Source organism: Chiloscyllium punctatum, unplaced genomic scaffold, assembly GCF_047496795.1.
Source record: "Chiloscyllium punctatum isolate Juve2018m unplaced genomic scaffold, sChiPun1.3 scaffold_176, whole genome shotgun sequence".
NCBI lineage: Eukaryota > Metazoa > Chordata > Chondrichthyes > Orectolobiformes > Hemiscylliidae > Chiloscyllium > Chiloscyllium punctatum.
Genome location: NW_027309910.1, coordinates 3,964 through 30,392, shown reverse-complemented (window position 1 = coordinate 30,392; position 26,429 = coordinate 3,964). Strand labels below are relative to the sequence as shown.

The following is a 26,429-nucleotide window of genomic DNA, read 5'->3' as shown; positions in this document are numbered from 1 at the left end:
TCCAACTCCCAGCAAGACGCCCCATCGACCCCCAGCCGGACCCGAAAGCCCCCCAACCTTCCCCGGACCTGCACCGCTTCGGAGGCTGGGGAGCGGAGGAAGAGGTGAGTGTGGGTCAGGGGATACTCAGGGAGTCGGAGAGAGTTGGGTGAGGGGTCGGTGGTGGGGGGGGGGGGGCAGCACAGAGAGTGATCGGGTGACTCACAGACCCCGTTAGCCTGGGACCCAGCAGCCTCCACACAAGACGCTCATGCAAATCTGCAGATACACAGGTCAGGGTTCGTGTACATTGTAACAGATACCCCCCGGGGAGGGAGTTACACATCGCTGTCTGAGCGAGGGGTTCGGGGGTGGTTTATATACAGAATAACAGATACCCCGGAGGGAGTTACAGACTGGAATCTAATCGTGGGGTTCAGGATGGTTTATATACAGAATAACAGATACCCAGGAGGGAGTTACAGACTGGAATCTAATCGAGGGGTTCGGGGTGGTTTATATACAGAATAACAGATACCCCGGGAGGGAGTTACAGACTGGAATCTAATCGAGGGGTTCAGGGTGGATTATATTCAGAATAACAGATACCCAGGGAGGGAGTTACAGACTGGAATCTAATCGAGGGGTTCAGGGGGGTTTATATACAGAATAACAGATACCCGGGAGGGAGTTACAGACTGGAATCTAATCGAGGGGTTCAGGGTGGTTTATATACAGAATAACAGATACCCCGGGAGGGAGTTATAGACTGGAATCTAATCGAGGGGTTTGGGGTGGTTTATATACAGAATAACAGATACCCCGGGGAGGGAGTTACAGACTGGAATCTAATCGAGGGGTTCGGGGTGGTTTATATACAGAATAACAGATACCAGGGAGGGAGTTATAGACTGGAATCTAATCGAGGGGTTCAGGGTGGTTTATATACAGAATAACAGATACCCCGGGAGAGAGTTACAGACTGGAATCTAATCGAGGGGTTCGGGGGGGTTTATATACAGAATAACAGATCCCCGGGAGAGAGTTACAGACTGGAATCTAATCGAGGGGTTCGGGGGGGTTTATATACAGAATAACAGATACCCGGGAGGGAGTTACAGACTGGAATCTAATCGAGGGGTACGGGGTGGTTTATATACAGAATAACAGATACCCGGGGAGGGAGTTCCAGACTGGAATCTAATCGAGGGGTTCGGGGTGGTTTATATACAGAATAACAGATACCAGGGAGGGAGTTATAGACTGGAATCTAATCGAGGGGTTCAGAGTGGTTTATATACAGAATAACAGATACCCCGGGAGAGAGTTACAGACTGGAATCTAATCGAGGGGTTCGGGGGGGTTTATATACAGAATAACAGATACCCGGGAGAGAGTTACAGACTGGAATCTAATCGAGGGGTTCGGGGGGGTTTATATACAGAATAACAGATACCCGGGAGAGAGTTACAGACTGGAATCTAATCGAGGGGTTCGGGGTGGGGTTTATATACAGAATAACAGATACCCGGGAGGGAGTTACAGACTGGAATCTAATCAAGGGTTCGGAGGGGGTTTATATACAGAATAACAGATACCCCGGGAGGGAGTTACAGACTGGAATCTAATCGAGGGGTTCGGGGGGGGGTTTATATACAGAATAACAGATACCCGGGAGGGTGTTACAGACTGGAATCTAATCGAGGGGTTCGGGGGGGGGTTTATATACAGAATAACAGATACCCGGGAGGGAGTTACAGACTGGAATCTAATCGAGGGGTTCGGGGTGGGGTTTATATACAGAATAACAGATACCCGGGAGGGAGTTACAGACTGGAATCTAATCAAGGGTTCGGAGGGGGTTTATATACAGAATAACAGATACCCGGGAGGGTGTTACAGACTGGAATCTAATCGAGGGGTTCGGGGGGGGGTTTATATACAGAATAACAGATACCCGGGAGGGAGTTACAGACTGGAATCTAATCGAGGGGTACGGGGTGGTTTATATACAGAATAACAGATACCCGGGAGGGAGTTACAGACTGGAATCTAATTGAGGGGTTCGGGGTGGTTTATATACAGAATAACAGATACCCCGGGAGGGAGTTACAGACTGGAATCTAATCGAGGGGTTCAGGGTGGATTATATTCAGAATAACAGATACCCAGGGAGGGAGTTACAGACTGGAATCTAATCGAGGGGTTCAGGGGGGTTTATATACAGAATAACAGATACCCGGGAGGGAGTTACAGACTGGAATCTAATCGAGGGGTTCAGGGTGGTTTATATACAGAATAACAGATACCCCGGGAGGGAGTTATAGACTGGAATCTAATCGAGGGGTTTGGGGTGGTTTATATACAGAATAACAGATACCCCGGGGAGGGAGTTACAGACTGGAATCTAATCGAGGGGTTCGGGGTGGTTTATATACAGAATAACAGATACCAGGGAGGGAGTTATAGACTGGAATCTAATCGAGGGGTTCAGGGTGGTTTATATACAGAATAACAGATACCCCGGGAGAGAGTTACAGACTGGAATCTAATCGAGGGGTTCGGGGGGGTTTATATACAGAATAACAGATCCCCGGGAGAGAGTTACAGACTGGAATCTAATCGAGGGGTTCGGGGGGGTTTATATACAGAATAACAGATACCCGGGAGGGAGTTACAGACTGGAATCTAATCGAGGGGTACGGGGTGGTTTATATACAGAATAACAGATACCCGGGGAGGGAGTTCCAGACTGGAATCTAATCGAGGGGTTCGGGGTGGTTTATATACAGAATAACAGATACCAGGGAGGGAGTTATAGACTGGAATCTAATCGAGGGGTTCAGAGTGGTTTATATACAGAATAACAGATACCCCGGGAGAGAGTTACAGACTGGAATCTAATCGAGGGGTTCGGGGGGGTTTATATACAGAATAACAGATACCCGGGAGAGAGTTACAGACTGGAATCTAATCAAGGGTTCGGAGGGGGTTTATATACAGAATAACAGATACCCCGGGAGGGAGTTACAGACTGGAATCTAATCGAGGGGTTCGGGGGGGGGTTTATATACAGAATAACAGATACCCGGGAGGGTGTTACAGACTGGAATCTAATCGAGGGGTTCGGGGGGGTTTATATACAGAATAACAGATCCCCGGGAGAGAGTTACAGACTGGAATCTAATCGAGGGGGTTCGGGGGGGTTTATATACAGAATAACAGATACCCCGGAGGGAGTTACAGACTGGAATCTAATCGAGAGGTTCAGGGTGGTTTATATACAGAATAACAGATACCCGGGAGGGAGTTACAGACTGGAATCTAATCGAGGGGTTCGGGGGGGTTTATATACAGAATAACAGATACCCGGGAGGGAGTTACAGACTGGAATCTAATCGAGGGGTTCGGGGTGGTTTATATACAGAATAACAGATCCCCGGGAGAGAGTTACAGACTGGAATCTAATCGAGGGGTTCGGGGGGGTTTATATACAGAATAACAGATACCCGGGAGAGAGTAACAGACTGGAATCTAATCGAGGGGTTCGGGGTGGGGTTTATATACAGAATAACAGATACCCGGGAGGGAGTTACAGACTGGAATCTAATCAAGGGTTCGGAGGGGGTTTATATACAGAATAACAGATACCCGGGAGGGTGTTACAGACTGGAATCTAATCGAGGGGTTCGGGGGGGGGTTTATATACAGAATAACAGATACCCGGGAGGGAGTTACAGACTGGAATCTAATCGAGGGGTTCGGGGGTGGTTTATATACAGAATAACAGATACCCCGGGAGGGAGTTACAGACTGGAATCTAATCGAGGGGTTCGGGGGGGGGTTTATATACAGAATAACAGATACCCGGGAGGGTGTTACAGACTGGAATCTAATCGAGGGGTTCGGGGGGGGGTTTATATACATAATAACAGATACCCGGGAGGGAGTTACAGACTGGAATCTAATCGAGGGGTACGGGGTGGTTTATATACAGAATAACAGATACCCGGGAGGGAGTTACAGACTGGAATCTAATCGAGGGGTTCAGGGTGGATTATATTCAGAATAACAGATACCCAGGGAGGGAGTTACAGACTGGAATCTAATCGAGGGGTTCAGGGGGGTTTATATACAGAATAACAGATACCCGGGAGGGAATTACAGACTGGAATCTAATCGAGGGGTTCAGGGTGGTTTATATACAGAATAACAGATACCCCGGGAGGGAGTTATAGACTGGAATCTAATCGAGGGGTTCGGGGTGGTTTATATACAGAATAACAGATACCCCGGGGAGGGAGTTACAGACTGGAATCTAATCGAGGGGTTCGGGGTGGTTTATATACAGAATAACAGATACCAGGGAGGGAGTTATAGACTGGAATCTAATCGAGGGGTTCAGGGTGGTTTATATACAGAATAACAGATACCCCGGGAGAGAGTTACAGACTGGAATCTAATCGAGGGTATCGGGGGGGTTTATATACAGAATAACAGATCCCCGGGAGAGAGTTACAGACTGGAATCTAATCGAGGGGTACGGGGTGGTTTATATACAGAATAACAGATACCCGGGAGGGAGTTATAGACTGGAATCTAAGCGAGGGGTTCGGGATGGTTTATATACCGAATAACAGATACCCGGGAGGGAGTTCCAGACTGGAATCTAATCGAGGGGTTCGGGGTGGTTTATATACAGAATAACAGATACCAGGGAGGGAGTTATAGACTGGAATCTAATCGAGGGGTTCAGGGTGGTTTATATACAGAATAACAGATACCCCGGGAGAGAGTTACAGACTGGAATCTAATCGAGGGGTTCGGGGGGGTTTATATACAGAATAACAGATCCCCGGGAGAGAGTTACAGACTGGAATCTAATCGAGGGGTTCGGGGGGGTTTATATACAGAATAACAGATACCCGGGAGAGAGTTACAGACTGGAATCTAATCAAGGGTTCGGAGGGGGTTTATATACAGAATAACAGATACCCCGGGAGGGAGTTACAGACTGGAATCTAATCGAGGGGTTCGGGGGGGGGTTTATATACAGAATAACAGATACCCGGGAGGGTGTTACAGACTGGAATCTAATCGAGGGGTTCGGGGGGGTTTATATACAGAATAACAGATCCCCGGGAGAGAGTTACAGACTGGAATCTAATCGAGGGGTTCGGGGGGGTTTATATACAGAATAACAGATACCCCGGAGGGAGTTACAGACTGGAATCTAATCGAGAGGTTCAGGGTGGTTTATATACAGAATAACAGATACCCGGGAGGGAGTTACAGACTGGAATCTAATCGAGGGGTTCGGGGGGGTTTATATACAGAATAACAGATACCCGGGAGGGAGTTACAGACTGGAATCTAATCGAGGGGTTCGGGGTGGTTTATATACAGAATAACAGATCCCCGGGAGAGAGTTACAGACTGGAATCTAATCGAGGGGTTCGGGGGGGGTTTATATACAGAATAACAGATACCCGGGAGAGAGTAACAGACTGGAATCTAATCGAGGGGTTCGGGGTGGGGTTTATATACAGAATAACAGATACCCGGGAGGGAGTTACAGACTGGAATCTAATCAAGGGTTCGGAGGGGGTTTATATACAGAATAACAGATACCCGGGAGGGTGTTACAGACTGGAATCTAATCGAGGGGTTCGGGGGGGGGTTTATATACAGAATAACAGATACCCGGGAGGGAGTTACAGACTGGAATCTAATCGAGGGGTTCGGGGGTGGTTTATATACAGAATAACAGATACCCCGGGAGGGAGTTACAGACTGGAATCTAATCGAGGGGTTCGGGGGGGGGGTTTATATACAGAATAACAGATACCCGGGAGGGTGTTACAGACTGGAATCTAATCGAGGGGTTCGGGGGGGGGTTTATATACATAATAACAGATACCCGGGAGGGAGTTACAGACTGGAATCTAATCGAGGGGTACGGGGTGGTTTATATACAGAATAACAGATACCCGGGAGGGAGTTACAGACTGGAATCTAATCGAGGGGTTCAGGGTGGATTATATTCAGAATAACAGATACCCAGGGAGGGAGTTACAGACTGGAATCTAATCGAGGGGTTCAGGGGGGTTTATATACAGAATAACAGATACCCGGGAGGGAATTACAGACTGGAATCTAATCGAGGGGTTCAGGGTGGTTTATATACAGAATAACAGATACCCCGGGAGGGAGTTATAGACTGGAATCTAATCGAGGGGTTCGGGGTGGTTTATATACAGAATAACAGATACCCCGGGGAGGGAGTTACAGACTGGAATCTAATCGAGGGGTTCGGGGTGGTTTATATACAGAATAACAGATACCAGGGAGGGAGTTATAGACTGGAATCTAATCGAGGGGTTCAGGGTGGTTTATATACAGAATAACAGATACCCCGGGAGAGAGTTACAGACTGGAATCTAATCGAGGGTATCGGGGGGGTTTATATACAGAATAACAGATCCCCGGGAGAGAGTTACAGACTGGAATCTAATCGAGGGGTACGGGGTGGTTTATATACAGAATAACAGATACCCGGGAGGGAGTTATAGACTGGAATCTAAGCGAGGGGTTCGGGATGGTTTATATACCGAATAACAGATACCCGGGAGGGAGTTCCAGACTGGAATCTAATCGAGGGGTTCGGGGTGGTTTATATACAGAATAACAGATACCAGGGAGGGAGTTATAGACTGGAATCTAATCGAGGGGTTCAGGGTGGTTTATATACAGAATAACAGATACCCCGGGAGAGAGTTACAGACTGGAATCTAATCGAGGGGTTCGGGGGGGTTTATATACAGAATAACAGATCCCCGGGAGAGAGTTACAGACTGGAATCTAATCGAGGGGTTCGGGGGGGGTTTATATACAGAATAACAGATACCCGGGAGAGAGTTACAGACTGGAATCTAATCGAGGGGTTCGGGGTGGGGTTTATATACAGAATAACAGATACCCCGGGAGGGAGTTACAGACTGGAATCTAATCGAGGGGTTCGGGGGGGGGGTTTATATACAGAATAACAGATACCCGGGAGGGAGTTACAGACTGGAATCTAATCGAGGGGTTCGGGGTGGTTTATATACAGAATAACAGATACCCGGGAGGGTGTTACAGACTGGAATCTAATCGAGGGGTTCGGGGGGGGGTTTATATACAGAATAACAGATACCCGGGAGGGAGTTACAGACTGGAATCTAATCGAGGGGTTCAGGGTGGTTTATATACAGAATAACAGATACCCCGGGGAGGGAGTTACAGACTGGAATCTAATCGAGGGGTTCAGGGTGGTTTATATACAGAATAACAGATACCCGGGAGAGAGTTATAGACTGGAATCTAATCGAGGGGTTCGGGGTGGTTTATATACAGAATAACAGATACCCCGGGAGTGGAATCTATTTGAGGAAGCGTTTCAGCATTGAGTAATGAATTGCTGTGAGTGGGTTTCCTATTGGCTGTGAGTTGCCGTCTATAACCTGCTTGTCCCCAGTGGACCTCAGGAACAGGGTGACAGAGGCTGGGCTGCCCGTGTGAGAACTCCCAGATTCGTGCTGGCTGCCCTCCTGGCTCTGAGATAGCTACATCTCAGGATTGGTGGGGGGGGGGGGGGGGGGGGGGGGGTGGGGAACGTGCAGGGTGCTGAGAACAACCCCCCCCCCCCCCCCCCGCCTTCCCCCCCCCCCCCCCCCCCCACCCACCCTTTGCGACCGACAGAGAGACTGACCACAGTGCTGACCGGGTGGGAGATGGCGTCAGGTCGGAGGGAGACGGAAGGCGGATTGGGTTCGGACCAGCGACAGGCGGACTTTCATCCTGAGAAATGGCCCGTTCGGAGGGACGGGGCAGGGGGTGGGGGGGGGCAGGGGGGGCACGAGACGGAAAACAGGAAGGGCAGAGGGATCATGGGATACTTGCCCACACATCCCTGGACAGGGGGCAGGGCGAGAAGGTAGGACATAACGGTAGGGTTCTTGGTCAGGTGGAGGAACAGAGGGATCTTGGGGTCTATGTTCATAGCTCTTTGAAGGTTGCCACTCAGGTGGATAGAGTTTGTAAGAAGGCCTATGGAGTATTATCGTTCATTAGCAGAGGGATTGAATTCAAGAGTCGTGAAGTGATGTTGCAGCTGTACAGGACTTTGGTTAGGCCACAGTTGGAGCACTGTGTGCAGTTCTGGTCGCCTCACTTTAGGAAAGATGTGGAAGCTTTGGAGAGGGTGCAGAGAAGATTTACCAGGATGTTGCCTGGAATGGAGAGTCGGTCATACGAGGATAGGTTGAGAGTTCTCGGCCTTTTCCCGTCGGAACGGCGAAGGATGAGGGGTGACTTGATAGAGGTTTATAAGATGATCAGAGGAATAGATAGAGTAGACAGTCAGAAACTTTTTCCCCGGGTACAACAGAGTGTTACAAGGGGACATAAATTGAAGGTGAAGGGTGGAAGGTATAGGGGGGGATGTCAGGGGTGGGTTCTTTACCCAGAGAGTGGTGGGGGCATGGAATGCGCTGCCCGTGGGAGTGGTAGAGTCAGAATCGTTGGCGACCTTTAAGCGGCATTTGGATAGATACATGGATGGGTGCTTAATCTAGGACAAATGTTCAGCACAACATCGTGGGCCGAAGGGCCTGTTCTGTGCTGTATTGTTCTATGTTCTATCACAGCCCAGGGCCCTTGACGTTGCGTTGACCTGTGACACCGCCCAGAGAGTTGGTGACTGTGCGACAGTGGGCACTGCGGGCGCTGGAGGTCAGAGGGGTTGCTGGAAAAGCGCCGCAGGTCTGGCAGCGTCCGAAGGGGGGCAGGAAAATTCCACGTCTCGGACGGAAGCTTCCAGACGAAGGGGCTTTTTGCCCCAAACCTGCTCCTGGGGATGCTGCCCCCCACCCCACCCTTGGCCGTCTGCGCTTTTCCAGCAACACGTCTTTTCAGCTCTGATACTCCAGTGGCTGCGGCCCTCACTCTCTCCTTGCAGAGGACTCTGCCCTGGGATGGAGAGAGGGGAGAGGGGATGGATTAGCATCAGGGGCGTTCACTCGGGAGCAGGGGGTGGGGGGGGGGGATCCCTGGTCGAGGTGTAGAGGCTCCTACAGAACGAGTTTCCCCCCCCCCACACCATAGTCGAAGGGCCTGGAATGAAGGGGGGGGGGGGGCGTTATGTTAATGTGGAAGGCAGGAGGGGGGATTTTGAGGAGAGGGTTAGCCTCTCCCCCCCCCCCCCTCCCACCCCACGGAGAGAGGTGGGGGCTCTGGGACACACTGCCTGGGAGGGTGGGGGAGGCAGGAAACACCTCAGCACCTTCCAAATGGACAGCCATGAGGTACCTGCAGTGTCTGAACATCCCCAGTGGGGGGCGCCTGGGGATAGGGCAGGCCTTGCACTGGATGGGCCGAATGGTCTCAGCTCTACAGTCAGTGATTCTGCATTAGACTCGTTCTGGGAGGGTTTGATGGCGGGGGGACAATGTAGAGGAAGCTTTACTCTGTATCTAACCCCGTGCTGTCCCTGTCCCTGGGAGTGTTTGATGGGGGGGACAATGTAGAGGAAGCTTTACTCTGTATCTAACCCCGTGCTGTCCCTGTCCCTGGGAGTGTTTGATGGGGGGGACAGTGTAGAGGGAGCTTTACTCTGTATCTAACCCCTTGCTGTCCCTGTCCCTGGGAGTGTTTGATGGGGGGACAGTGTAGAGAGAGCTTTACTCTGTATCTAACCCCGTGCTGTCCCTGTCCCTGGGAGTGTTTGATGGGGGGACAGAGTAGAGGGAGCTTTACTCTGTATCTAACCCCGTGCTGTCCCTGTCCCTGGGAGTGTTTGATGGGGGGACAGTGTAGAGGGAGCTTTACTCTGTATCTAACCCTGTGCTGTCCCTGTCCCTGGGAGTATTTGATGAGGAGACAGTGTAGAGGGAGCTTTACTCTGTATCTAACCCCGTGCTGTCCCTGTCCCTGGGAGTGTTTGATGGGGGGGAACAGTGTAGAGGCAGCTTTACTCTGTATCTAACCCCGTGCTGTCCCTGTCCCTGGGAGTGTTTGATGGAGGGACAGTGTAGAGGGAGCTTTACTCTGTATCTAACCCCGTGCTGTCCCTGTCCCTGGGAGTGTTTGATGGGGACAGTGTAGAGGGAGCTTTACTCTGTATCTAAACCCGTGCTGTCCCTGTCCCTGGGAGTGTTTGATGGGGGGACAGTGTAGAGGGAGCTTTACTCTGTATCCAACCCCGTTCTGTCCCTGTCCCTGGGAGTGTTTGATGGGGGGACAGTGTAGAGGGAGCTTTACTCTGTATCTAACCCCGTGCTGTCCCTGTCCCTGGCAGTGTTTGATGGGGGGACAGTGTAGAGGGAGCTTTACTCTGTATCTAACCCCATGCTGTCCCTGTCCCTGGGAGTGTTTGATGGGGGGACAGTGTAGAGGGAGCTTTACTCTGTATCTAACCCCGTGCTGTCCCTGTCCCTGGGAGTGTTTGATGGGGAGACAGTGTAGAGAGAGCTTTACTCTGTATCTAACCCCGTGCTGTCCCTGTCCCTGGCAGTGTTTGATGGGGGGACAGTGTAGAGGGAGCTTTACTCTGTATCTAACCCCGTGCTGTTCCTGTCCCTGGGAGTGTTTGATGGGGGGACAGTGTAGAGGAAGCTTTACTCTGTATCTAACCCCGTGCTGTCCCTGTCCCTGGGAGTGTTTGATGGGGGGGACAGTGTAGAGGGAGCTTTACTCTGTATCTTACCCCATGCTGTCCCTGTCCCTGGGAGTGTTTGATGGGGAGACAGTGTAGAGAGAGCTTTACTCTGTATCTAACCCCGTGCTGTCCCTGTCCCTGGGAGTGTTTGATGGGGGGGGACAGTGTAGAGGGAGCTTTACTCTGTATCTAACCCCGTGCTGTCCCTGTCCCTGGGAGTGTTTGATGGGGGACAGTGTAGAGTAAGCTTTACTCTGTATCTAACCCCGTGCTGTCCCTGTCGCTGGGAGTGTTTGATGGGGGGACAGTGTAGAGGGAGCTTTACTCTGTATCTAACCCCGTGCTGTCCCTGTCCCTGGGAGTGTTTGATGGGGGGGACAGTGTAGAGGGAGCTTTACTCTGTATCTAACCCCGTGCTGACCCTGTTCCTGGGAGTGTTTGATGGGGGACAGTGTAGAAGAAGCTTTACTCTGTATCTAACCCCTTGCTGTCCCTGTACCTGGGTGTGTTTGATGGGGGGACAGTGTAGAGTGAGCTTTACTCTGTATGTAGCCCAGTGCTGTCCCTGTCCCTGGGGGTGTTTGATGGGGGGACAGTGTAGAGAGAGCTTTACTCTGTATCTAACCCCGTGCTGTCCCTGTCCCTGGGAGTGTTTGATGGGGGGGACAGTGTAGAGGAAGCTTTACTCTGTCTCTAACCCCGTGCTGTCCCTGTCCCTGGGAGTGTTTGATGGGGGGACAGTGTAGAGGGAGCTTTACTCTGTATCTAACCCCTTGCTGTCCCTGTCCCTGGGAGTGTTTGATGGGGGGACAGTGTAGAGTGAGCTTTACTCTGTATGTAGCCCAGTGCTGTCCCTGTCCCTGGGAGTGTTTGATGGGGGGACAGTGTAGAGGGAGCTTTACGCTGTATCTAACCCCTTGCTGTCCCTGTCCCTGGGAGTGTTTGATGGGGGGACAGTGTAGAGTGAGCTTTACTCTGTATGTAGCCCAGTGCTGTCTCTGTCCCTGGGAGTGTTTGATGGGGGGACAGTGTAGAGGGAGCTTTACTCTGTATCTGACCCTGTGCTGTCCCTGTCCCTGGGAGTGTTTGATGGGGGGGACAGTGTAGAGGAAGCTTTACTCTGTATCTAACCCCGTGCTGTCCCTGTCCCTGGGAGTGTTTGATGGGGGGACAGTGTAGAGGGAGCTTTACTCTGTATCTAACCCCGTGCTGTCCCTGTCCCTGGGAGTGTTTGATGGGGAGACAGTGTAGAGAGAGCTTTACTCTGTATCTAACCCCGTGCTGTCCCTGTCCCTGGGAGTGTTTGATGGGGGGGACAGTGTAGAGGGAGCTTTCCTCTGTATCTAACCCCGTGCTGTCCCTGTCCCTGGGAGTGTTTGATGGGGGGGACAGTGTAGAGGGAGCTTTACTCTGCATCTAAACCCATGCTGTCCCTGTCCCTGGGAGTGTTTGATGGGGGACAGTGTAGAGAGAGCTTTACTCTGTATCTAACCCTGTGCTGTCCCTGTCCCTGGGAGTGTTTGATGGGGGGACAGTGTAGAGGGAGCTTTACTCTGTATCTAACCCTGTGCTGTCCCTGTCCCTGGGAGTGTTTGATGGGGGGGACAGTGTAGAGGGAGCTTTACTCTGTATCTAACCCCATGTTGTCCTTGTCCCTGGGAGTGTTTGATGGGGGGACAGTGTAGAGGGAGCTTTACTCTGTATCTAACCCTGTGCTGTCCCTGTCCCTGGGAGTGTTTGATGGGGGGACAGTGTAGAGGGAGCTTTACTCTGTATCTAACCCTGTGCTGTCCCTGTCCCTGGGAGTGTTTGACGGGGGACAGTGTAGAGGGAGCTTTACTCTGTATCTAACCCCGTGCTGTCCCTGTCCCTGGGAGTGTTTGATGGGGGGGACAGTGTAGAGGGAGCTTTACTCTGTATCTAACCCTGTGCTGTCCCTGTTCCTGGGAGTGTTTGATGGGGGACAGTGTAGAGGGAGCTTTACTCTGTATCTAACCCCTTGCTGTCCCTGTCCCTGGGAGTGTTTGATGGGGGGGACAGTGTAGAGGGAGCTTTACTCTGTATCTAACCCCGTGCTGTCCCTGTGCCTGGGAGTGTTTGATGGGGGGACAGTGTAGAGAGAGCTTTACCTTCATTTGAAACGTGGAAGTTGACCTGAACATTGAATGTGAAAGAGTTGTGTGGGAGTGAGTTTCAGTTTCAGGAGGTTACGAGCAGCGTCACTCTGTGTGTAATTCTGTCCTGTAGAACCGTCACAGAGACGCCCAGAGATGTGCCCAGCGAAGAAACAGGCCCTTCGGCCCCACCCCGTCCGTGCTGACCCAGATATCCCTAACCTAACTCAGTCCCCGTTTGCCAGCACTTGGCCCCCTCTCCCTCTAAACCCTTCCTGTCCCCCTCCCCATCCACCTTTTCAATGTTACCCCTTTTCAATCTTTCCCCTCTCCCCCTCGAGTTCAGGACTCTCCCCCCCCACCCCAGGGGGAAAAGACCTTGTCTATTTACCCTCTCCATGTCCCCCCCCCCCGTGATGTTATAAACCTCTATAAGGTCACCCCCTCAGTCTCCCCCCACCCCAGGGGGAAAAGACCTTGTCTATTTACCCTCTCCATGTCCCCCCCCCCCCCATGATGTTATAAACCTCTATAAGGTCACCCCCCTCAGTCTCTCCCCACCCCAGGGGGAAAAGACCTTGTCTATTTACCCTCTCCATGTCCCACCCCCCATGATGTTATAAACCTCTATAAGGTCACCCCCTCAGTCTAACCCCACCCCAGGGGGAAAAGACCTTGTCTATTTACCCTCTCCATGTCCCACCCCCCATGATGTTATAAACCTCTATAAGGTCACCCCCTCAGTCTCCCCCCACCCCAGGGGGAAAAGACCTTGTCTATTTACCCTCTCCATGTCCCACCCCCCATGATGTTATAAACCTCTATAAGGTCACCCCCTCAGTCTAACCCCACCCCAGGGGGAAAAGACCTTGTCTATTTACCCTCTCCATGTCCCCCCCCCCATGATGTTATAAACCTCTATAAGGTCACCCCCTCAGCCTCCGACGCTCCGGGGAAAACAGCCCCAGCCTCTCCCTGTAGCTCAGACCCTCCAACATCCTCGTACATCTTTTCCGAACCCTCTCCCAACATCCTTCCTGTCGCGGGGAGACCGGAATCGCACACAGTATTCCCAAAGCGGCCTCACTAATGTCCGAATGAATGCTCCTATCCCTGGGAATGTAACGATTCCCGAAACACTGCTGTGACTCACAGCATTCTGACTCATCTCCCTCAATCCCTGTCCCTCCCTCTGGGTCCCTCCCCCATCTCCCTCAATCCCTGTCCCTCCCTCCCTCTGGGTCTCTCCCCCATCTCCCTCAATCCCTGTCCCTCCCTCCCTCTGGGTCTCTCCCCCATCTCCCTCAATCCCTGTCCCTCCCTGCATCTGGGTTCCTCCCCCATCTCCCTCAATCCCTGTCCCTCCCTCCCTCTGGGTCCCTCCCCCATCTCCCTCAATCCCTGTCCCTCCCTCTGGGTCCCTCCCCCATCTCCCTCAATCCCTGTCCCTCCCTCCCTCTGGGTCTCTCCCCCATCTCCCTCAATCCCTGTCCCTCCCTCCCTCTGGGTCCCTCCCCCATCTCCCTCAATCCCTGTCCCTCCCTCCCTCTGGGTCTCTCCCCCATCTCCCTCAATCCCTGTCCCTCTGGGTCTCTCCCCCATCTCCCTCAATCCCTGTCCCTCCCTGCATCTGGGTCCCTCCCCCATCTCCCTCAATCCCTGTCCCTCCCTCCCTCTGGGTCCCTCCCCCATCTCCCTCAATCCCTGTCCCTCCCTCTGGGTCCCTCCCCCATCTCCCTCAATCCCTGTCCCTCCCTCCCTCTGGGTCTCTCCCCCATCTCCCTCAATCCCTGTCCCTCCCTCCCTCTGGGTCCCTCCCCCATCTCCCTCAATCCCTGTCCCTCCCTCCCTCTGGGTCTCTCCCCCATCTCCCTCAATCCCGGTCCCTCCCTCCCTCTGGGTCTCTCCCCCATCTCCCTCAATCCCTGTCCCTCCCTCCCCCTGGGTCCCTCCCCCTTTTCCCTCAATCTCTGTCCCTCCCTCCCTCTGGGTCTCTCCCCCATCTCCCTCAATCCCTGTTCCTCCCTCCCTCCCTCTGGGTCTCTCCCCCATCTCCCTCAATCCCGGTCCCTCCCTCCCTCTGGGTCTCTCCCCCATCTCCCTCAATCCCTGTCCCTCCCTCTGGGTCACTCCCCCATCTCCCTCAATCCCTGTCCCTCCCTCCCTCTGGGTCCCTCCCCCATCTCCCTCAATCCCTGTCCCTCCCTCCCTCTGGGTCTCTCCCCCATCTCCCTCAATCCCTGTCCCTCCCTCCCTCTGGGTCTCTCCCCCATCTCCCTCAATCCCTGTCCCTCCCTCCCTCTGGGTCCCTCCCCCATCTCCCTCAATCCCTGTCCCTCCCTCCCTCTGGGTCTCTCCCCCATCTCCCTCAATCCCTGTCCCTCCCTCCCTCTGGGTCCCTCCCCCATCTCCCTCAATCCCTGTCCCTCCCTCCCTCGGGGTCTCTCCCCCATCTCCCTCAATCCCTGTCCCTCCCTCCCTCCCTCTGGGTCTCTCCCCCATCGCCCTCAATCCCTGTCCCTCCCTCCCTCTGGGTCTCTCCCCCATCTCCCTCAATCCCTGTCCCTCCCTCCCTCTGGGTCTCTCCCCCATCTCCCTCAATCCCTGTCCCTCCCTCCCTCTGGGTCCCTCCCCCATCTCCCTCAATCCCTGTCCCTCCCTCCCTCTGGGTCTCTCCCCCATCTCCCTCAATCCCTGTCCCTCCCTCCCTCTGGGTCCCTCCCCCATCTCCCTCAATCCCTGTCCCTCCCTCCCTCTGGGTCTCTCCCCCATCTCCCTCAATCCCTGTCCCTCCCTCCCTCCCTCTGGGTCTCTCCCCCATCGCCCTCAATCCCTGTCCCTCCCTCCCTCTGGGTCTCTCCCCCATCTCCCTCAATCCCTGTCCCTCCCTCCCTCTGGGTCCCTCCCCCATCTCCCTCAATCCCTGTCCATCCCTCCCTCTGGGTCTCTCCCCCATATCCCTCAATCCCTGTCCCTCCCTCCCTCTGGGTCTATCCCCCATCTCCCTCAATCCCTGTCCCTCCCTCCCTCCCTCTGGGTCTCTCCCCCATCTCCCTCAATCCCTGTCCCTCCCTCCCTCTGGGTCTCTCCCCCATCTCCCTCCATCCCTGTCCCTCCCTCCCTCTGGGTCCCTCCCCCATCTCCCTCAATCCCTGTCACTCCCTCCCTCTGGGTCCCTCCCCCATCTCCCTCAATCCCTGTCCCTCCCTCCCTCTGGGTCCCTCCCCCATCTCCCTCAATCCCTGTCCCTCCTCCTCTGGGTCCCTCCCCCATCTCCCTCAATCCCTGTCCCTCCCTCCCTCTGGGTCTCTCCCCCATCTCCCTCAATCCCTGTCCCTCCCTCCCTCCCTCTGGGTCTCTCCCCCATCTCCCTCAATCCCGGTCCCTCCCTCCCTCTGGATCTCTCACCCATCTCCCTCAATCCCTGTCCCTCCCTCCCTCCCTCTGGGTCTCTCCCCCATATCCCTCAATCCCTGTCCCCTCCCTCCCTCTGGGACCCTCCCCCATCTCCCTCAATCCCTGTCCCTCCCTACCTCTGGGTCCCTCCCCCATCTCCCTCAATCCCTGTCCCTCCCTCCCTCTTGGTCTCTCCCCCATCTCCCTCAATCCCTGTCCCTCCCTCCCTCTGGGTCCCTCCCCCCATCTCCCTCAATTCCTGTCCCTCCCACCCTCTGGGTCCCTCCCCCATCTCCCTCAATCCCTGTCCCTCCCTCCCTCTGGGTCTCTCCCCCATCTCCCTCAATCCCTGTCCCTCCCTCCCTCTCGGTCTCTCCCCCATCTCCCTCAATTCTGTCCCTCCCTCCCTCTGGGTCCCTCCCCCATCACCCTCAATCCCTGTCCCTCCCTCCCTCTGGGTCTCTCCCCCATCTCCCTCAATCCCTGTCCCTCCCTCTCTCTGGGTCCCTCCCCCATCTCCCTCAATCCCTGTCCCTCCCTCCCTCTGGGTCTCTCCCCATCTCCCTCAATCCCTGTCCCTCCCTCCCTCTGGGTCCCTCCCCCATCTCCCACAATCCTTTCCCTCCCTCCCCCTGGGTCCCTCCCGCATCTCCCTCAATCCCGGTCCCTCCCTCCCTCTTGGTCTCTCCCCCATCTCCCTCAATCCCTGTCCCTCCCTCCCTCTGGGTCTCTCCCCCATCTCCTCAATCCCTGTCCCTCCCTCCCTCCCTCTGGATCCCTCCCCCATCTCCCTCAATCCCTGTCCCTCCCTCCCTCTGGGTCTCTCCCCATCTCCCTCAATCCCTGTCCCTCCCTCCCTCTTGGTCGCTCCCCCATCTCCCTCAATCCCTGTCCCTCCCTCCCTCTGGGTCCCCTCCCTCATCTCCCTCAATCCCTGTCCCTCCCTCCCTCTGGGTCCCTCCCCCATCTCCCTCAATCCCTGTCCCACCCTCCCTCCCTCTCGGTCTCTCCCCATCTCCCTCAATCCATGTCCCTCCCTCCCTCTGGGTCCCTCCCCCATCTCCCTCAATCCTGTCCCTCCCTCCCCCTGGGTCCCTCCCCCTTCTCCCTCAATCCCTGTCCCTCCCTCCCTCTGGGTCTCTCCCCCATCTCCCTCAATCCCAGTCCCTCCCATCCCTCTGGGTCTCTCCCCCATCTCCCTCAATCCCTGTCCCTCCCTCGGAGTCTCTCCCCCATCTCCCTCAATCCCTGTCCCTCCCTCTGGGTCTCTCACCCATCTCCCTCAATCCCTGTCCCTCCCTCCCTCTGGGTCTCTCCCCCATCTCCCTCAATCCCTGTCCCTCCCTCTGGGTCACTCCCCCATCTCCCTCAATCCCTGTCCCTCCCTCCCTCCCTCTGGGTCGCTCCCCCATCTCCCTCAATCCCTGTCCCGCCATCTGGGTCTCTCACCCATCTCCCTCAATCCCTGTCCCTCCCTCCCCCTGGGTCTCTCCCCCATCTCCCTCAATCCCTGTCCCTCCCTCCCTCCCTCTGGGTCTCTCCCCCATCTCCCTCAATCCCTGACCCCCTCTCTGGGTCCCTCCCCCATCTCCCTCAATCCCTGTCACTCCCTCCCTCTGGGTCCCTCCCCCATCTCCCTCAATCCCTGTCCCTCCCTCCCTCTGGGTCCCTCCCCCATCTCCCTCAATCCCTGTCCTCCCTCCCTCTGGGTCCCTCCCCCATCTCCCTCAATCCCTGTCCCTCCCTCCCTCTGGGTCTCTCCCCCATCTCCCTCAATCCCTGTCCCTCCCTCCCTCCCTCTGGGTCTCTCCCCCATCTCCCTCAATCCCGGTCCCTCCCTCCCTCTGGATCTCTCACCCATCTCCCTCAATCCCTGTCCCTCCCTCCCTCCCTCTGGTCTCTCCCCCATATCCCTCAATCCCTGTCCCTCCCTCCCTCTGGGACCCTCCCCCATCTCCCTCAATCCCTGTCCCTCCCTACCTCTGGGTCCCTCCCCCATCTCCCTCAATCCCTGTCCCTCCCTCCCTCTGGTCTCTCCCCCATCTCCCTCAATCCCTGTCCCTCCCTCCCTCTGGGTCCCTCCCCCATCTCCCTCAATCCCTGTCCCTCCCTCCCTCTGGGTCCCTCCCCCATCTCCTCAATCCCTGTCCCTCTCTCCCTCTGGTTCTCTCCCCCATCTCCCTCAATCCCTGTCCCTCCCTCCCTCTGGGTCTCCCCCCCATCTCCCTCAATCCCTGTCCCTCCCTCCCTCTGGGTCTCACCCCCATCTCCCTCAATCCCTGTCCCTCCCTCCCTCTGGGTCTCTCCCCCATCTCCCTCAATCCCTGTCCCTCCCTCCCTCTGGGTCCCTCCCCCATCTCCCTCAATCCCTATCCCTCCCTCCCTCTGGGTCTCTCCCCCATCTCCCTCAAACCCTGTCCCTCCCTCCCTCTGGGTCCCTCCCCCATCTCCCTCAATCCCTTTCCCTCCCTCCCTCTGGGTCCCTCCCCCATCTCCCTCAATCCCTGTCCCTCCCTCCCTCTGGGTCCCTCCCCCATCTCCCTCAATCCCTGTCCCTCCAGCCCTCCCTCTGGGTCCCTCCCCCATCTCCCTCAATCCCTGTCCCTCCCTCCCTCTGAGTCTCTCCCCCATCTCCCTCAATCCCTGTCCCTCCAGCCCTCCCTCTGGGTCCCTCCCCCATCTCCCTCAATCCCTGTCCCTCCCTCCCTCTGGGTCCCTCCCCCTTCTCCCTCAATCCCTGTCCCTCCCTCCCTTTGGGTCCCTCCCCCTTCTCCCTCAATCCCTGTCCCTCCCTCCCTCCCTCTGGGTCCCTCCCCCATCTCCCTCAATCCCTGTGCCTCCCTCCCTCTGGGTCTCTCCCCCACCTCCCTCAATCCCTGTCCCTCCCTCTCTCTGGGTCCCTCCCCCTTCTCCCTCAATCCCTGTCCCACCCTCCCGCTGGGTCCCTCCCCCATCTCCCTCAATCCCTGTGTCTCCCTCCCTCTGGGTCTCTCCCCCACCTCCCTCAATCCCTGTCCCTCCCTCCCTCTGCGTCTCTCCCCCATCTCCCTCAATCCCTGTCTCTCCCTCCCTCCCTCTGGGTCTCTCCCCCATCTCCCTCAATCCCGTTCCCTCCCTCCCCCTGGGTCCCTCCCCCATCTCCCTCAATCCCTGTCCCTCCCTCCCTCCCTCTTGGTCTCTCCCCCATCTCCCTCAATCCCTGTCCCTCCCTCCCTCTGGGTCCCTCCCCCATCTCCCTCAATCCCTGTCCCTCCCTCCCTCTGGGTCCCTCCCCCATCTCCCTCAATCCCTGTCCCTCCCTCCCTCTGCGTCTCTCCCCCATCTCCCTCAATCACTGTCTCTCCCTCCCTCTTGGTCTCTCCCCCATCTCCCTCAATCCCTGTCCCTCCCTCCCTCTGGGTCCCTCCCCCATCTCCCTCAATCCCTGTCCCTCCCTCCCTCTTGGTCCCTCCCCCATCTCCCTCAATCCCTGTCCCTCCCTCCCTCTGGGTCTCTCCCCCATCTCCCTCAATCCCTGTCCCTCCCTCCCTCTGGGTCTCTCCCCCATCTCCCTCAATCCCTGTCCCTCCCTCTGGGTCTCTCCCCCATCTCCCTCAATCCCGTTCCCTCCCTCCCCCTGGGTCCCTCCCCCATCTCCCTCAATCCCTGTCCCTCCCTCCCTCCCTCTTGGTCTCTCCCCCATCTCCCTCAATCCCTGTCCCTCCCTCTGGGTCCCTCCCCCATCTCCCTCAATCCCTGTCCCTCCCTCCCTCTGGGTCCCTCCCCCATCTCCCTCAATCCCTGTCCCTCCCTCTGGGTCTCTCCCCCATCTCCCTCAATCCCTGTCCCTCCCTCCCTCTGGGTCCCTCCCCCATCTCCCTCAATCCCTATCCCTCCCTCCCACTGGGTCTCTCCCCCATCTCCCTCAATCCCTGTCCCTCCCTCCCTCTGGGTCCCTCCCCCATCTCCCTCAATCCCTGTCCCTCCCTCCCTCTGGGTCTCTCCCCCATCTCCCTCAATCCCTGTCCCTCCCTCCCTCTGGGTCCCTCCCCCATCTCCCTCAATCCCTGTCCCTCCCTCCCTCGGGATCTCTCCCCCATCTCCCTCAATCCCTGTCCCTCCCTCCCTCTGGGTCTCTCCCCCATCTCCCTCAATCCCTGTCCCTCCCTCCCTCCCTCTGGGTCCCTCCCCCATCTCCCTCAATCCCTGTCCCTCCCTCCCTCTGGGTCTCTCCCCCATCTCCCTCAATCCCTGTCCCTCCCTCCCTCCCTCTGGGTCCCTCCCCCATCTCCCTCAATCCCTGTCCCTCCCTCCCTCTGGGTCTCTCCCCCATCTCCCTCAATCCCTGTCCCTCCCTCCCTCTGGGTCCCTCCCCCATCTCCCTCAATCCCTGTCCCTCCCTCCCTCTGGGTCTCTCCCCCATCTCCCTCAATCCCTGTCCCTCCCTCCCTCTGGGTCCCTCCCCCATCTCCCTCAATCCCTGTCCCTCCCTCCCTCCCTCTGGGTCCCTCCCCCATCTCCCTCAATCCCTGTCCCTCCCTCCCTCTGGGTCTCTCCCCCATCTCCCTCAATCCCTGTCCCTCCCTCCCTCCCTCTGGGTCTCTCCCCCATCTCCCTCAATCCCTGTCCCTCCCTCCCTCTGGGTCTCTCCCCCATCTCCCTCAATCCCTGTCCCTCCCTGCCTCTCGGTCTCTCCCCCACCTCCCTCAATCCCTGTCCCTCCCTCCCTCTGGGTCCCTCCCCCATCTCCCTCAATCCCTGTCCCTCCCTCCCTCCCTCTGGGTCTCTCCCCCATCTCCCTCAATCCCTGTCCCTCCCTCCCTCTGGGTCTCTCCCCCATCTCCCTCAATCCCTGTCCCTCCCTCCCTCCCTCTGGGTCCCTCCCCCATCTCCCTCAATCCCTGTCCCTCCCTCCCTCCCTCTGGGTCCCTCCCCCATCTCCCTCAATCCCTGTCCCTCCCATCCCCAGGGTCTCTCCCCCATCTCCCTCAATCCCTTTCCCTCCCTCCCTCTGGGTCTCTCCCCCATCTCCCTCAATCCCTGTCCCTCCCTCCCTCTGGGTCTCTCCCCCATCTCCCTCAATCCCTGTCCCTCCCTCCCTCTGGGTGTCTCCCCCATCTCCCTCAATCCCTGTCCCTCCCTCCCTCTGGGTCTCTCCCCCATCTCCCTCAATCCCTGTCCCTCCCTCCCTCCCTCTGGGTCTCTCCCCCATCTCCCTCAATCCCTTTCCCTCCCTCCCTCTTGGTCCCTCCCCCATCTCCCTCAATCCCTGTCCCTCCCTCCCTCTGGGTCTCTTCCCCATCTCCCTCAATCCCTGTCCCTCCCTCCCTCTGGGTCTCTCCCCCATCTCCCTCAATCCCTGTCCCTCCCTCCCTCTGGGTCTCTCCCCCATCTCCCTCAATCCCTGTCCCTCCCTCCCTCTGGGTCCCTCCCCCATCTCCCTCAAACCCTGTCCCTCCCTCCCTCTGGGTCTCTCCCCCATCTCCCTCAATCCCTGTCCCTCCCTCCCTCTGGGTCTCTCCCCCATCTCCCTCAATCCCTGTCCCTCCCTCCCTCTGGGTCCCTTCCCCATCTCCCTCAATCCCTGTCCCTCCCTCCCTCGGGGTCTCTCCCCCATCTCCCTCAATCCGTGTCCCTCCCTCCCTCTGGGTCTCTCCCCCATCTCCCTCAATCCCTGTCCCTCCCTCCCTCTGGGTCTCTCTCCCCCATCTCCCTCAATCCCTGTCCCTCCCTCCCTCTGGGTCTCTCCCCCATCTCCCTCAATCCCTGTCCCTCCCTCCCTCTGGGTCCCTCCCCCATCTCGCTCAATCCCTGTCCCTCCCTCCCTCTGGGTCTCTCCCCCATCTCCCTCAATCCCTGTCCCTCCCTCCCTCTGGGTCTCTCCCCCATCTCCCTCAATCCCTGTCCCTCCCTCCCTCTGGGTCCCTCCCCCATCTCCCTCAATCCCTGTCCCTCCCTCCCTCTGGGTCCCTCCCCCATCTCCCTCAATCCCTGTCCCTCCCTCCCTCTGGGTCTCTCCCCCATCTCCCTCAATCCCTGTCCCTCCCTCCCTCTGGGTCCCTCCCCCATCTCCCTCAATCCCTGTCCCTCCCTCCCTCCCTCTGGGTCCCTCCCCCATCTCCCTCAATCCCTGTCCCTCCCTCCCTCTGGGTCTCTCCCTCATCTCCCTCAATCCCTGTCCCTCCCTCCCTCCCTCTGGGTCTCTCCCCCATCTCCCTCAATCCCTGTCCCTCCCTCCCTCTGGGTCTCTCCCCCATCTCCCTCAATCCCTGTCCCTCCCTCCCTCTCGGTCTCTCCCCCATCTCCCTCAATCCCTGTCCCTCCCTCCCTCTGGGTCTCTCCCCCATCTCCCTCAATCCCTGTCCCTCCCTCCCTCTGGGTCCCTCCCCCATCTCCCTCAATCCCTGTCCCTCCCTCCCTCCCTCTGGGTCTCTCCCCCATCTCCCTCAATCCCTGTCCCTCCCTCCCTCCCTCTGGGTCTCTCCCCCATCTCCCTCAATCCCTGTCCCTCCCTCCCTCTGGGTCTCTCCCCCATCTCCCTCAATCCCTGTCCCTCCCTCCCTCTGGGTCCCTCCCCCATCTCCCTCAATCCCTGTCCCTCCCTCCCTCTGGGTCTCTCCCCCATCTCCCTCAATCCCTGTCCCTCCCTCCCTCTGGGTCTCTCCCCCATCTCCCTCAATCCCTGTCCCTCCCTCCCTCTGGGTCTCTCTCCCCCCATCTCCCTCAATCCCTGTCCCTCCCTCCCTCTGGGTCTCTCCCCCCATTTCCCTCAATCCCTGTCCCTCCCTCCCTCCCTCTGGGTCTCTCCCCCATCTCCCTCAATCCCTGTCCCTCCCTCCCTCTGGGTCTCTCCCCCATCTCCCTCAATCCCTGTCCCTCCCTCCCTCTGGGTCTCTCTCCCCCATCTCCCTCAATCCCTGTCCCTCCCTCCCTCTGGGTCTATCCCCCATTTCCCTCAATCCCTGTCCCTCCCTCCCTCCCTCTGGGTCTCTCTCCCCCATCTCCCTCAATCCCTGTCCCTCCCTCCCTCTGGGTGTCTCCCCCATCTCTCTCAATCCTTGTCCCTCCCTCCCTCCCCTCTGGGTCTCTCCCCCATCTCCCTCAATCCCTATCCCTCCCTCCCTCTGGGTCTCTCCCCCATCTCCCTCAATCCCTTTCCCTCCCTCCCTCTGGGTCTCTCCCCCATCTCCCTCAATCCCTCTCCCTCCCTCCCTCAGGGTCTCTCCCCCATCTCCCTCAATCCCTGTCCCTCCCTCCCTCTGGGTCTCTCCCCCATCTCCCTCAATCCTTGTCCCTCCCTCCCTCTGGGTCTCTCCCACATCTCCCTCAATCCCTGTCCCTCCCTCCCTCTGGGTCCCTCCCCCATCTCCCTCAATCCCTGTCCCTCCCTCCCTCTGGGTCTCTCCCCCATCTCCCTCAATCCCTGTCCCTCCCTCCCTCCCTCTGGGTCTCTCCCCCATCTCCTTCAATCCCTGTCCCTCCCTCCCTCTGGGTCCCTCCCCATCTCCCTCAATCCCTGTCCCTCCCTCCCTCTGGGTCTCTCCCCCATCTCCCTCAATCCTGTCCCTCCCTCCCTCTGGGTCCCTCCCCCATCTCCCTCAATCCCTGTCCCTCCCTCCCTCTGGGTCCCCTCCCCCTTCTCCCTCAATCCCTGTCCCTCCCTCCCTCTGGGTCCCTCCCCCATCTCCCTCAATCCCTGTCCCTCCCTCTGGATCCCTCCCCCATCTCCCTCAATCCCTCTCCCTCCCTCCCTCTGGGTCTCTCCCCCATCTCCCTCAATCCCTGTCCCTCCCTCCCTCTGGGTCTCTCCCCCATCTCCCTCAATCCCTGTCCCTTCCTCCCTCTGGGTCTCTCCCCCATCTCCCTCAATCCTGTCCCTCCCTCCCTCTGGGTCCCTCCCCCATCTCCCTCAATCCCTGTCCCTCCCTCCCTCCCTCTGGGTCCCTCCCCCATCTCCCTCAATCCCTGTCCCTCCCTCCCTCTGGGTCTCTCCCCCATCTCCCTCAATCCCTGTCCCTCCCTCCCTCTGGGTCTCTCCCCCATCTCCCTCAATCCCTGTCCCTCCCTCCCTCTGGGTCCCTCCCCCATCTCCCTCAATCCCTGTCCCTCCCTCCCTCTGGGTCCCTCCCCCATCTCCCTCAATCCCTGTCCCTCCCTCCCTCTGGGTCTCTCCCCCATCTCCCTCAATCCCTGTCCCCTCCCTCCCTCCGGGTCTCTCCCCCATATCCCTCAATCCCTGTCCCTCCCTCCCTCTGGGTCTCTCCCCCATCTCCCTCAATCCCTGTCCCTCCCTCCCTCTGGTCTCTCCCCCATCTCCCTCAATCCCTGTCCCTCCCTCCCTCTGGGTCCCTCCCCCATCTCCCTCAATCCTGTCCCTCCCTCCCTCTGGGTCTCTCCCCCATCTCCCTCAATCCCTGTCCCTCCCTCCCTCTGGGTCTCTCCCCCATCTCCCTCAATCCCTGTCCCTCCCTCCCTCTGGATCCCTCCCCCATCTCCCTCAATCCCTGTCCCTCCCTCCCTCTGGGTCCCTCCCCCATCTCCCTCAATCCCTGTCCCTCCCATCCCCAGGGTCTCTCCCCCATCTCCCTCAATCCCTGTCCCTCCCTCCCTCTGGGTCCCTCCCCCATCTCCCTCAATCCCTGTCCCTCCCTCCCTCTGGGTCTCTCCCCCATCTCCCTCAATCCCTGTCCCTCCCTCCCTCTGGGTCTCTCCCCCATCTCCCTCAATCCCTGTCCCTCCCTCCCTCTGGGTCCCTCCCCCATCTCCCTCAATCCCTGTCCCTCCCTCCCTCTGGGTCCCTCCCCCATCTCCCTCAATCCCTGTCCCTCCCTCCCTCTGGGTCTCTCCCCCATCTCCCTCAATCCCTGTCCCTCCCTCTGGGTCTCTCACTGACCACTGGGCCCTCTCTCTGTGTCTGGGGGGCGTTGGCGCGTTGTTGGCCCCCCCTGGGGGTCGGGGCCGAGTCTCGCGGTTCGTCCCGGCCGACGCCAGTGGACGGTGCCTTCCCTCCCGGTTGGGTTGGCGTTGCCCTCGGCGTTCGGGGCGCCCATTATCTGGGCGGTTGTTTCTTTTTGTTTTGGGGGCGAAGGGGACGCGCCGAGGCCTACCTCCTTCCCCCTCTCTGACCGCGTCCCGTCTCTCTCTCCCCCCCTCCCCCGCTACAGGTGATCGGAGATCGCCGGGAGGCACCGGGAACGCCGTCGGTTGGCGGGCGGTGTGGGAGGTCGGAGTCGGGGGGGGGGGGGGGCGGGCGGCCATGACGGTTCGGCCTACCTTCTCCCCCGCCCTCCTCCTCGTCCTGTTGTGGGCGGCGGGGGGCCACGCCAGCTGCTTCACCGGCACCGCCAACGAGTGCCGGAGAGCCAGCCCGGTGCCCGGCGCTGACCTGGCCGGGAGGGCTACGACGTGGTCACCCTGCGCCGGACAGGGGCTTTTGCCGTCGACGTCCAGACCTGGCGGCGCCGGGACGGCACCTGCACCCTGTGCCGCAACTCCCAGATGGAGGGGGCACCGCAGCGCCTGCCCCGGCAGGTCACCGATTGGCGGACCCGGCCCTCCTGCCAGCGGCACCTCAGCAGCCAGCTCTACGAGTCGGTGGGCGAGCTGGAGGACTCGGGCGCCTCGGTGGTGGACAAGTCCTGGAGCGCCGGCCTGGACCTCAACCTGAAGCCGGAGACGGGCGCCAAGGTGAGGGTGGCGGGCACCCAATCCAAGATGGCGGAGTTCGCCCGGCGCCGCAGCTCCACGGACCGCTACAGCTTCACCGCCCACACCTTCCAGTGCCAGCTCTACGAGTACCGGCTGGTGCACCGGCCGCGGCCCTCCGGCCAGTTCCTGCGGCTGGCCCGCGCCCTCCCCCGCCGCCCGGGGCCCTCCTCCCGCTTCTTCTACCAGCGCTTCCTGCGCACCTACGGCACCCACTACATCAGCGGGGTGCGGCTGGGCGGGCGCCTCCACGACGTCACCGCCCTCCGCACCTGCCAGGTGGCGACGGAGAGTCAGACCGTGGAGGAGGTGGGTCACCGGGGAGGGGGAGGGGGAGGGGGAGGGGGAGGGGGGAGGGGGAGGGGGAGTGGGAGGGGGGAGGGGGGAGGGGGAGTGGGAGGGGGGAGGGGGAGGGAGGGGGGGCAGCTCCATCCGTTCCCCCCTTCCCCTGGCGCACACCGGCCTCAGGGGTTAACCCTCAGCCCCCGCCGCAGCCCCCACCGAACAGCTGGAGGCTGACCATATCCGCACACCCCCATATCCGCACACCCCCGTATCCA

The 26,429-nt window shown here is 58.2% G+C and overlaps 1 protein-coding gene across 1 annotated transcript; it reads left to right on the top strand.

The window, feature by feature from the left end:
- LOC140471872 (perforin-1-like) lies at window positions 1-26,178 on the top strand (the record flags this gene model as incomplete). The annotated part of the gene is given in 3 exon segments (XM_072567445.1): window positions 1-104; window positions 25,329-25,556; window positions 25,559-26,178. Coding segments are annotated over 2 exon segments (756 nt in total), but the record flags the coding sequence as incomplete, so codon positions are not given.
- Window positions 26,179-26,429: the final 251 nt, after the last annotated feature.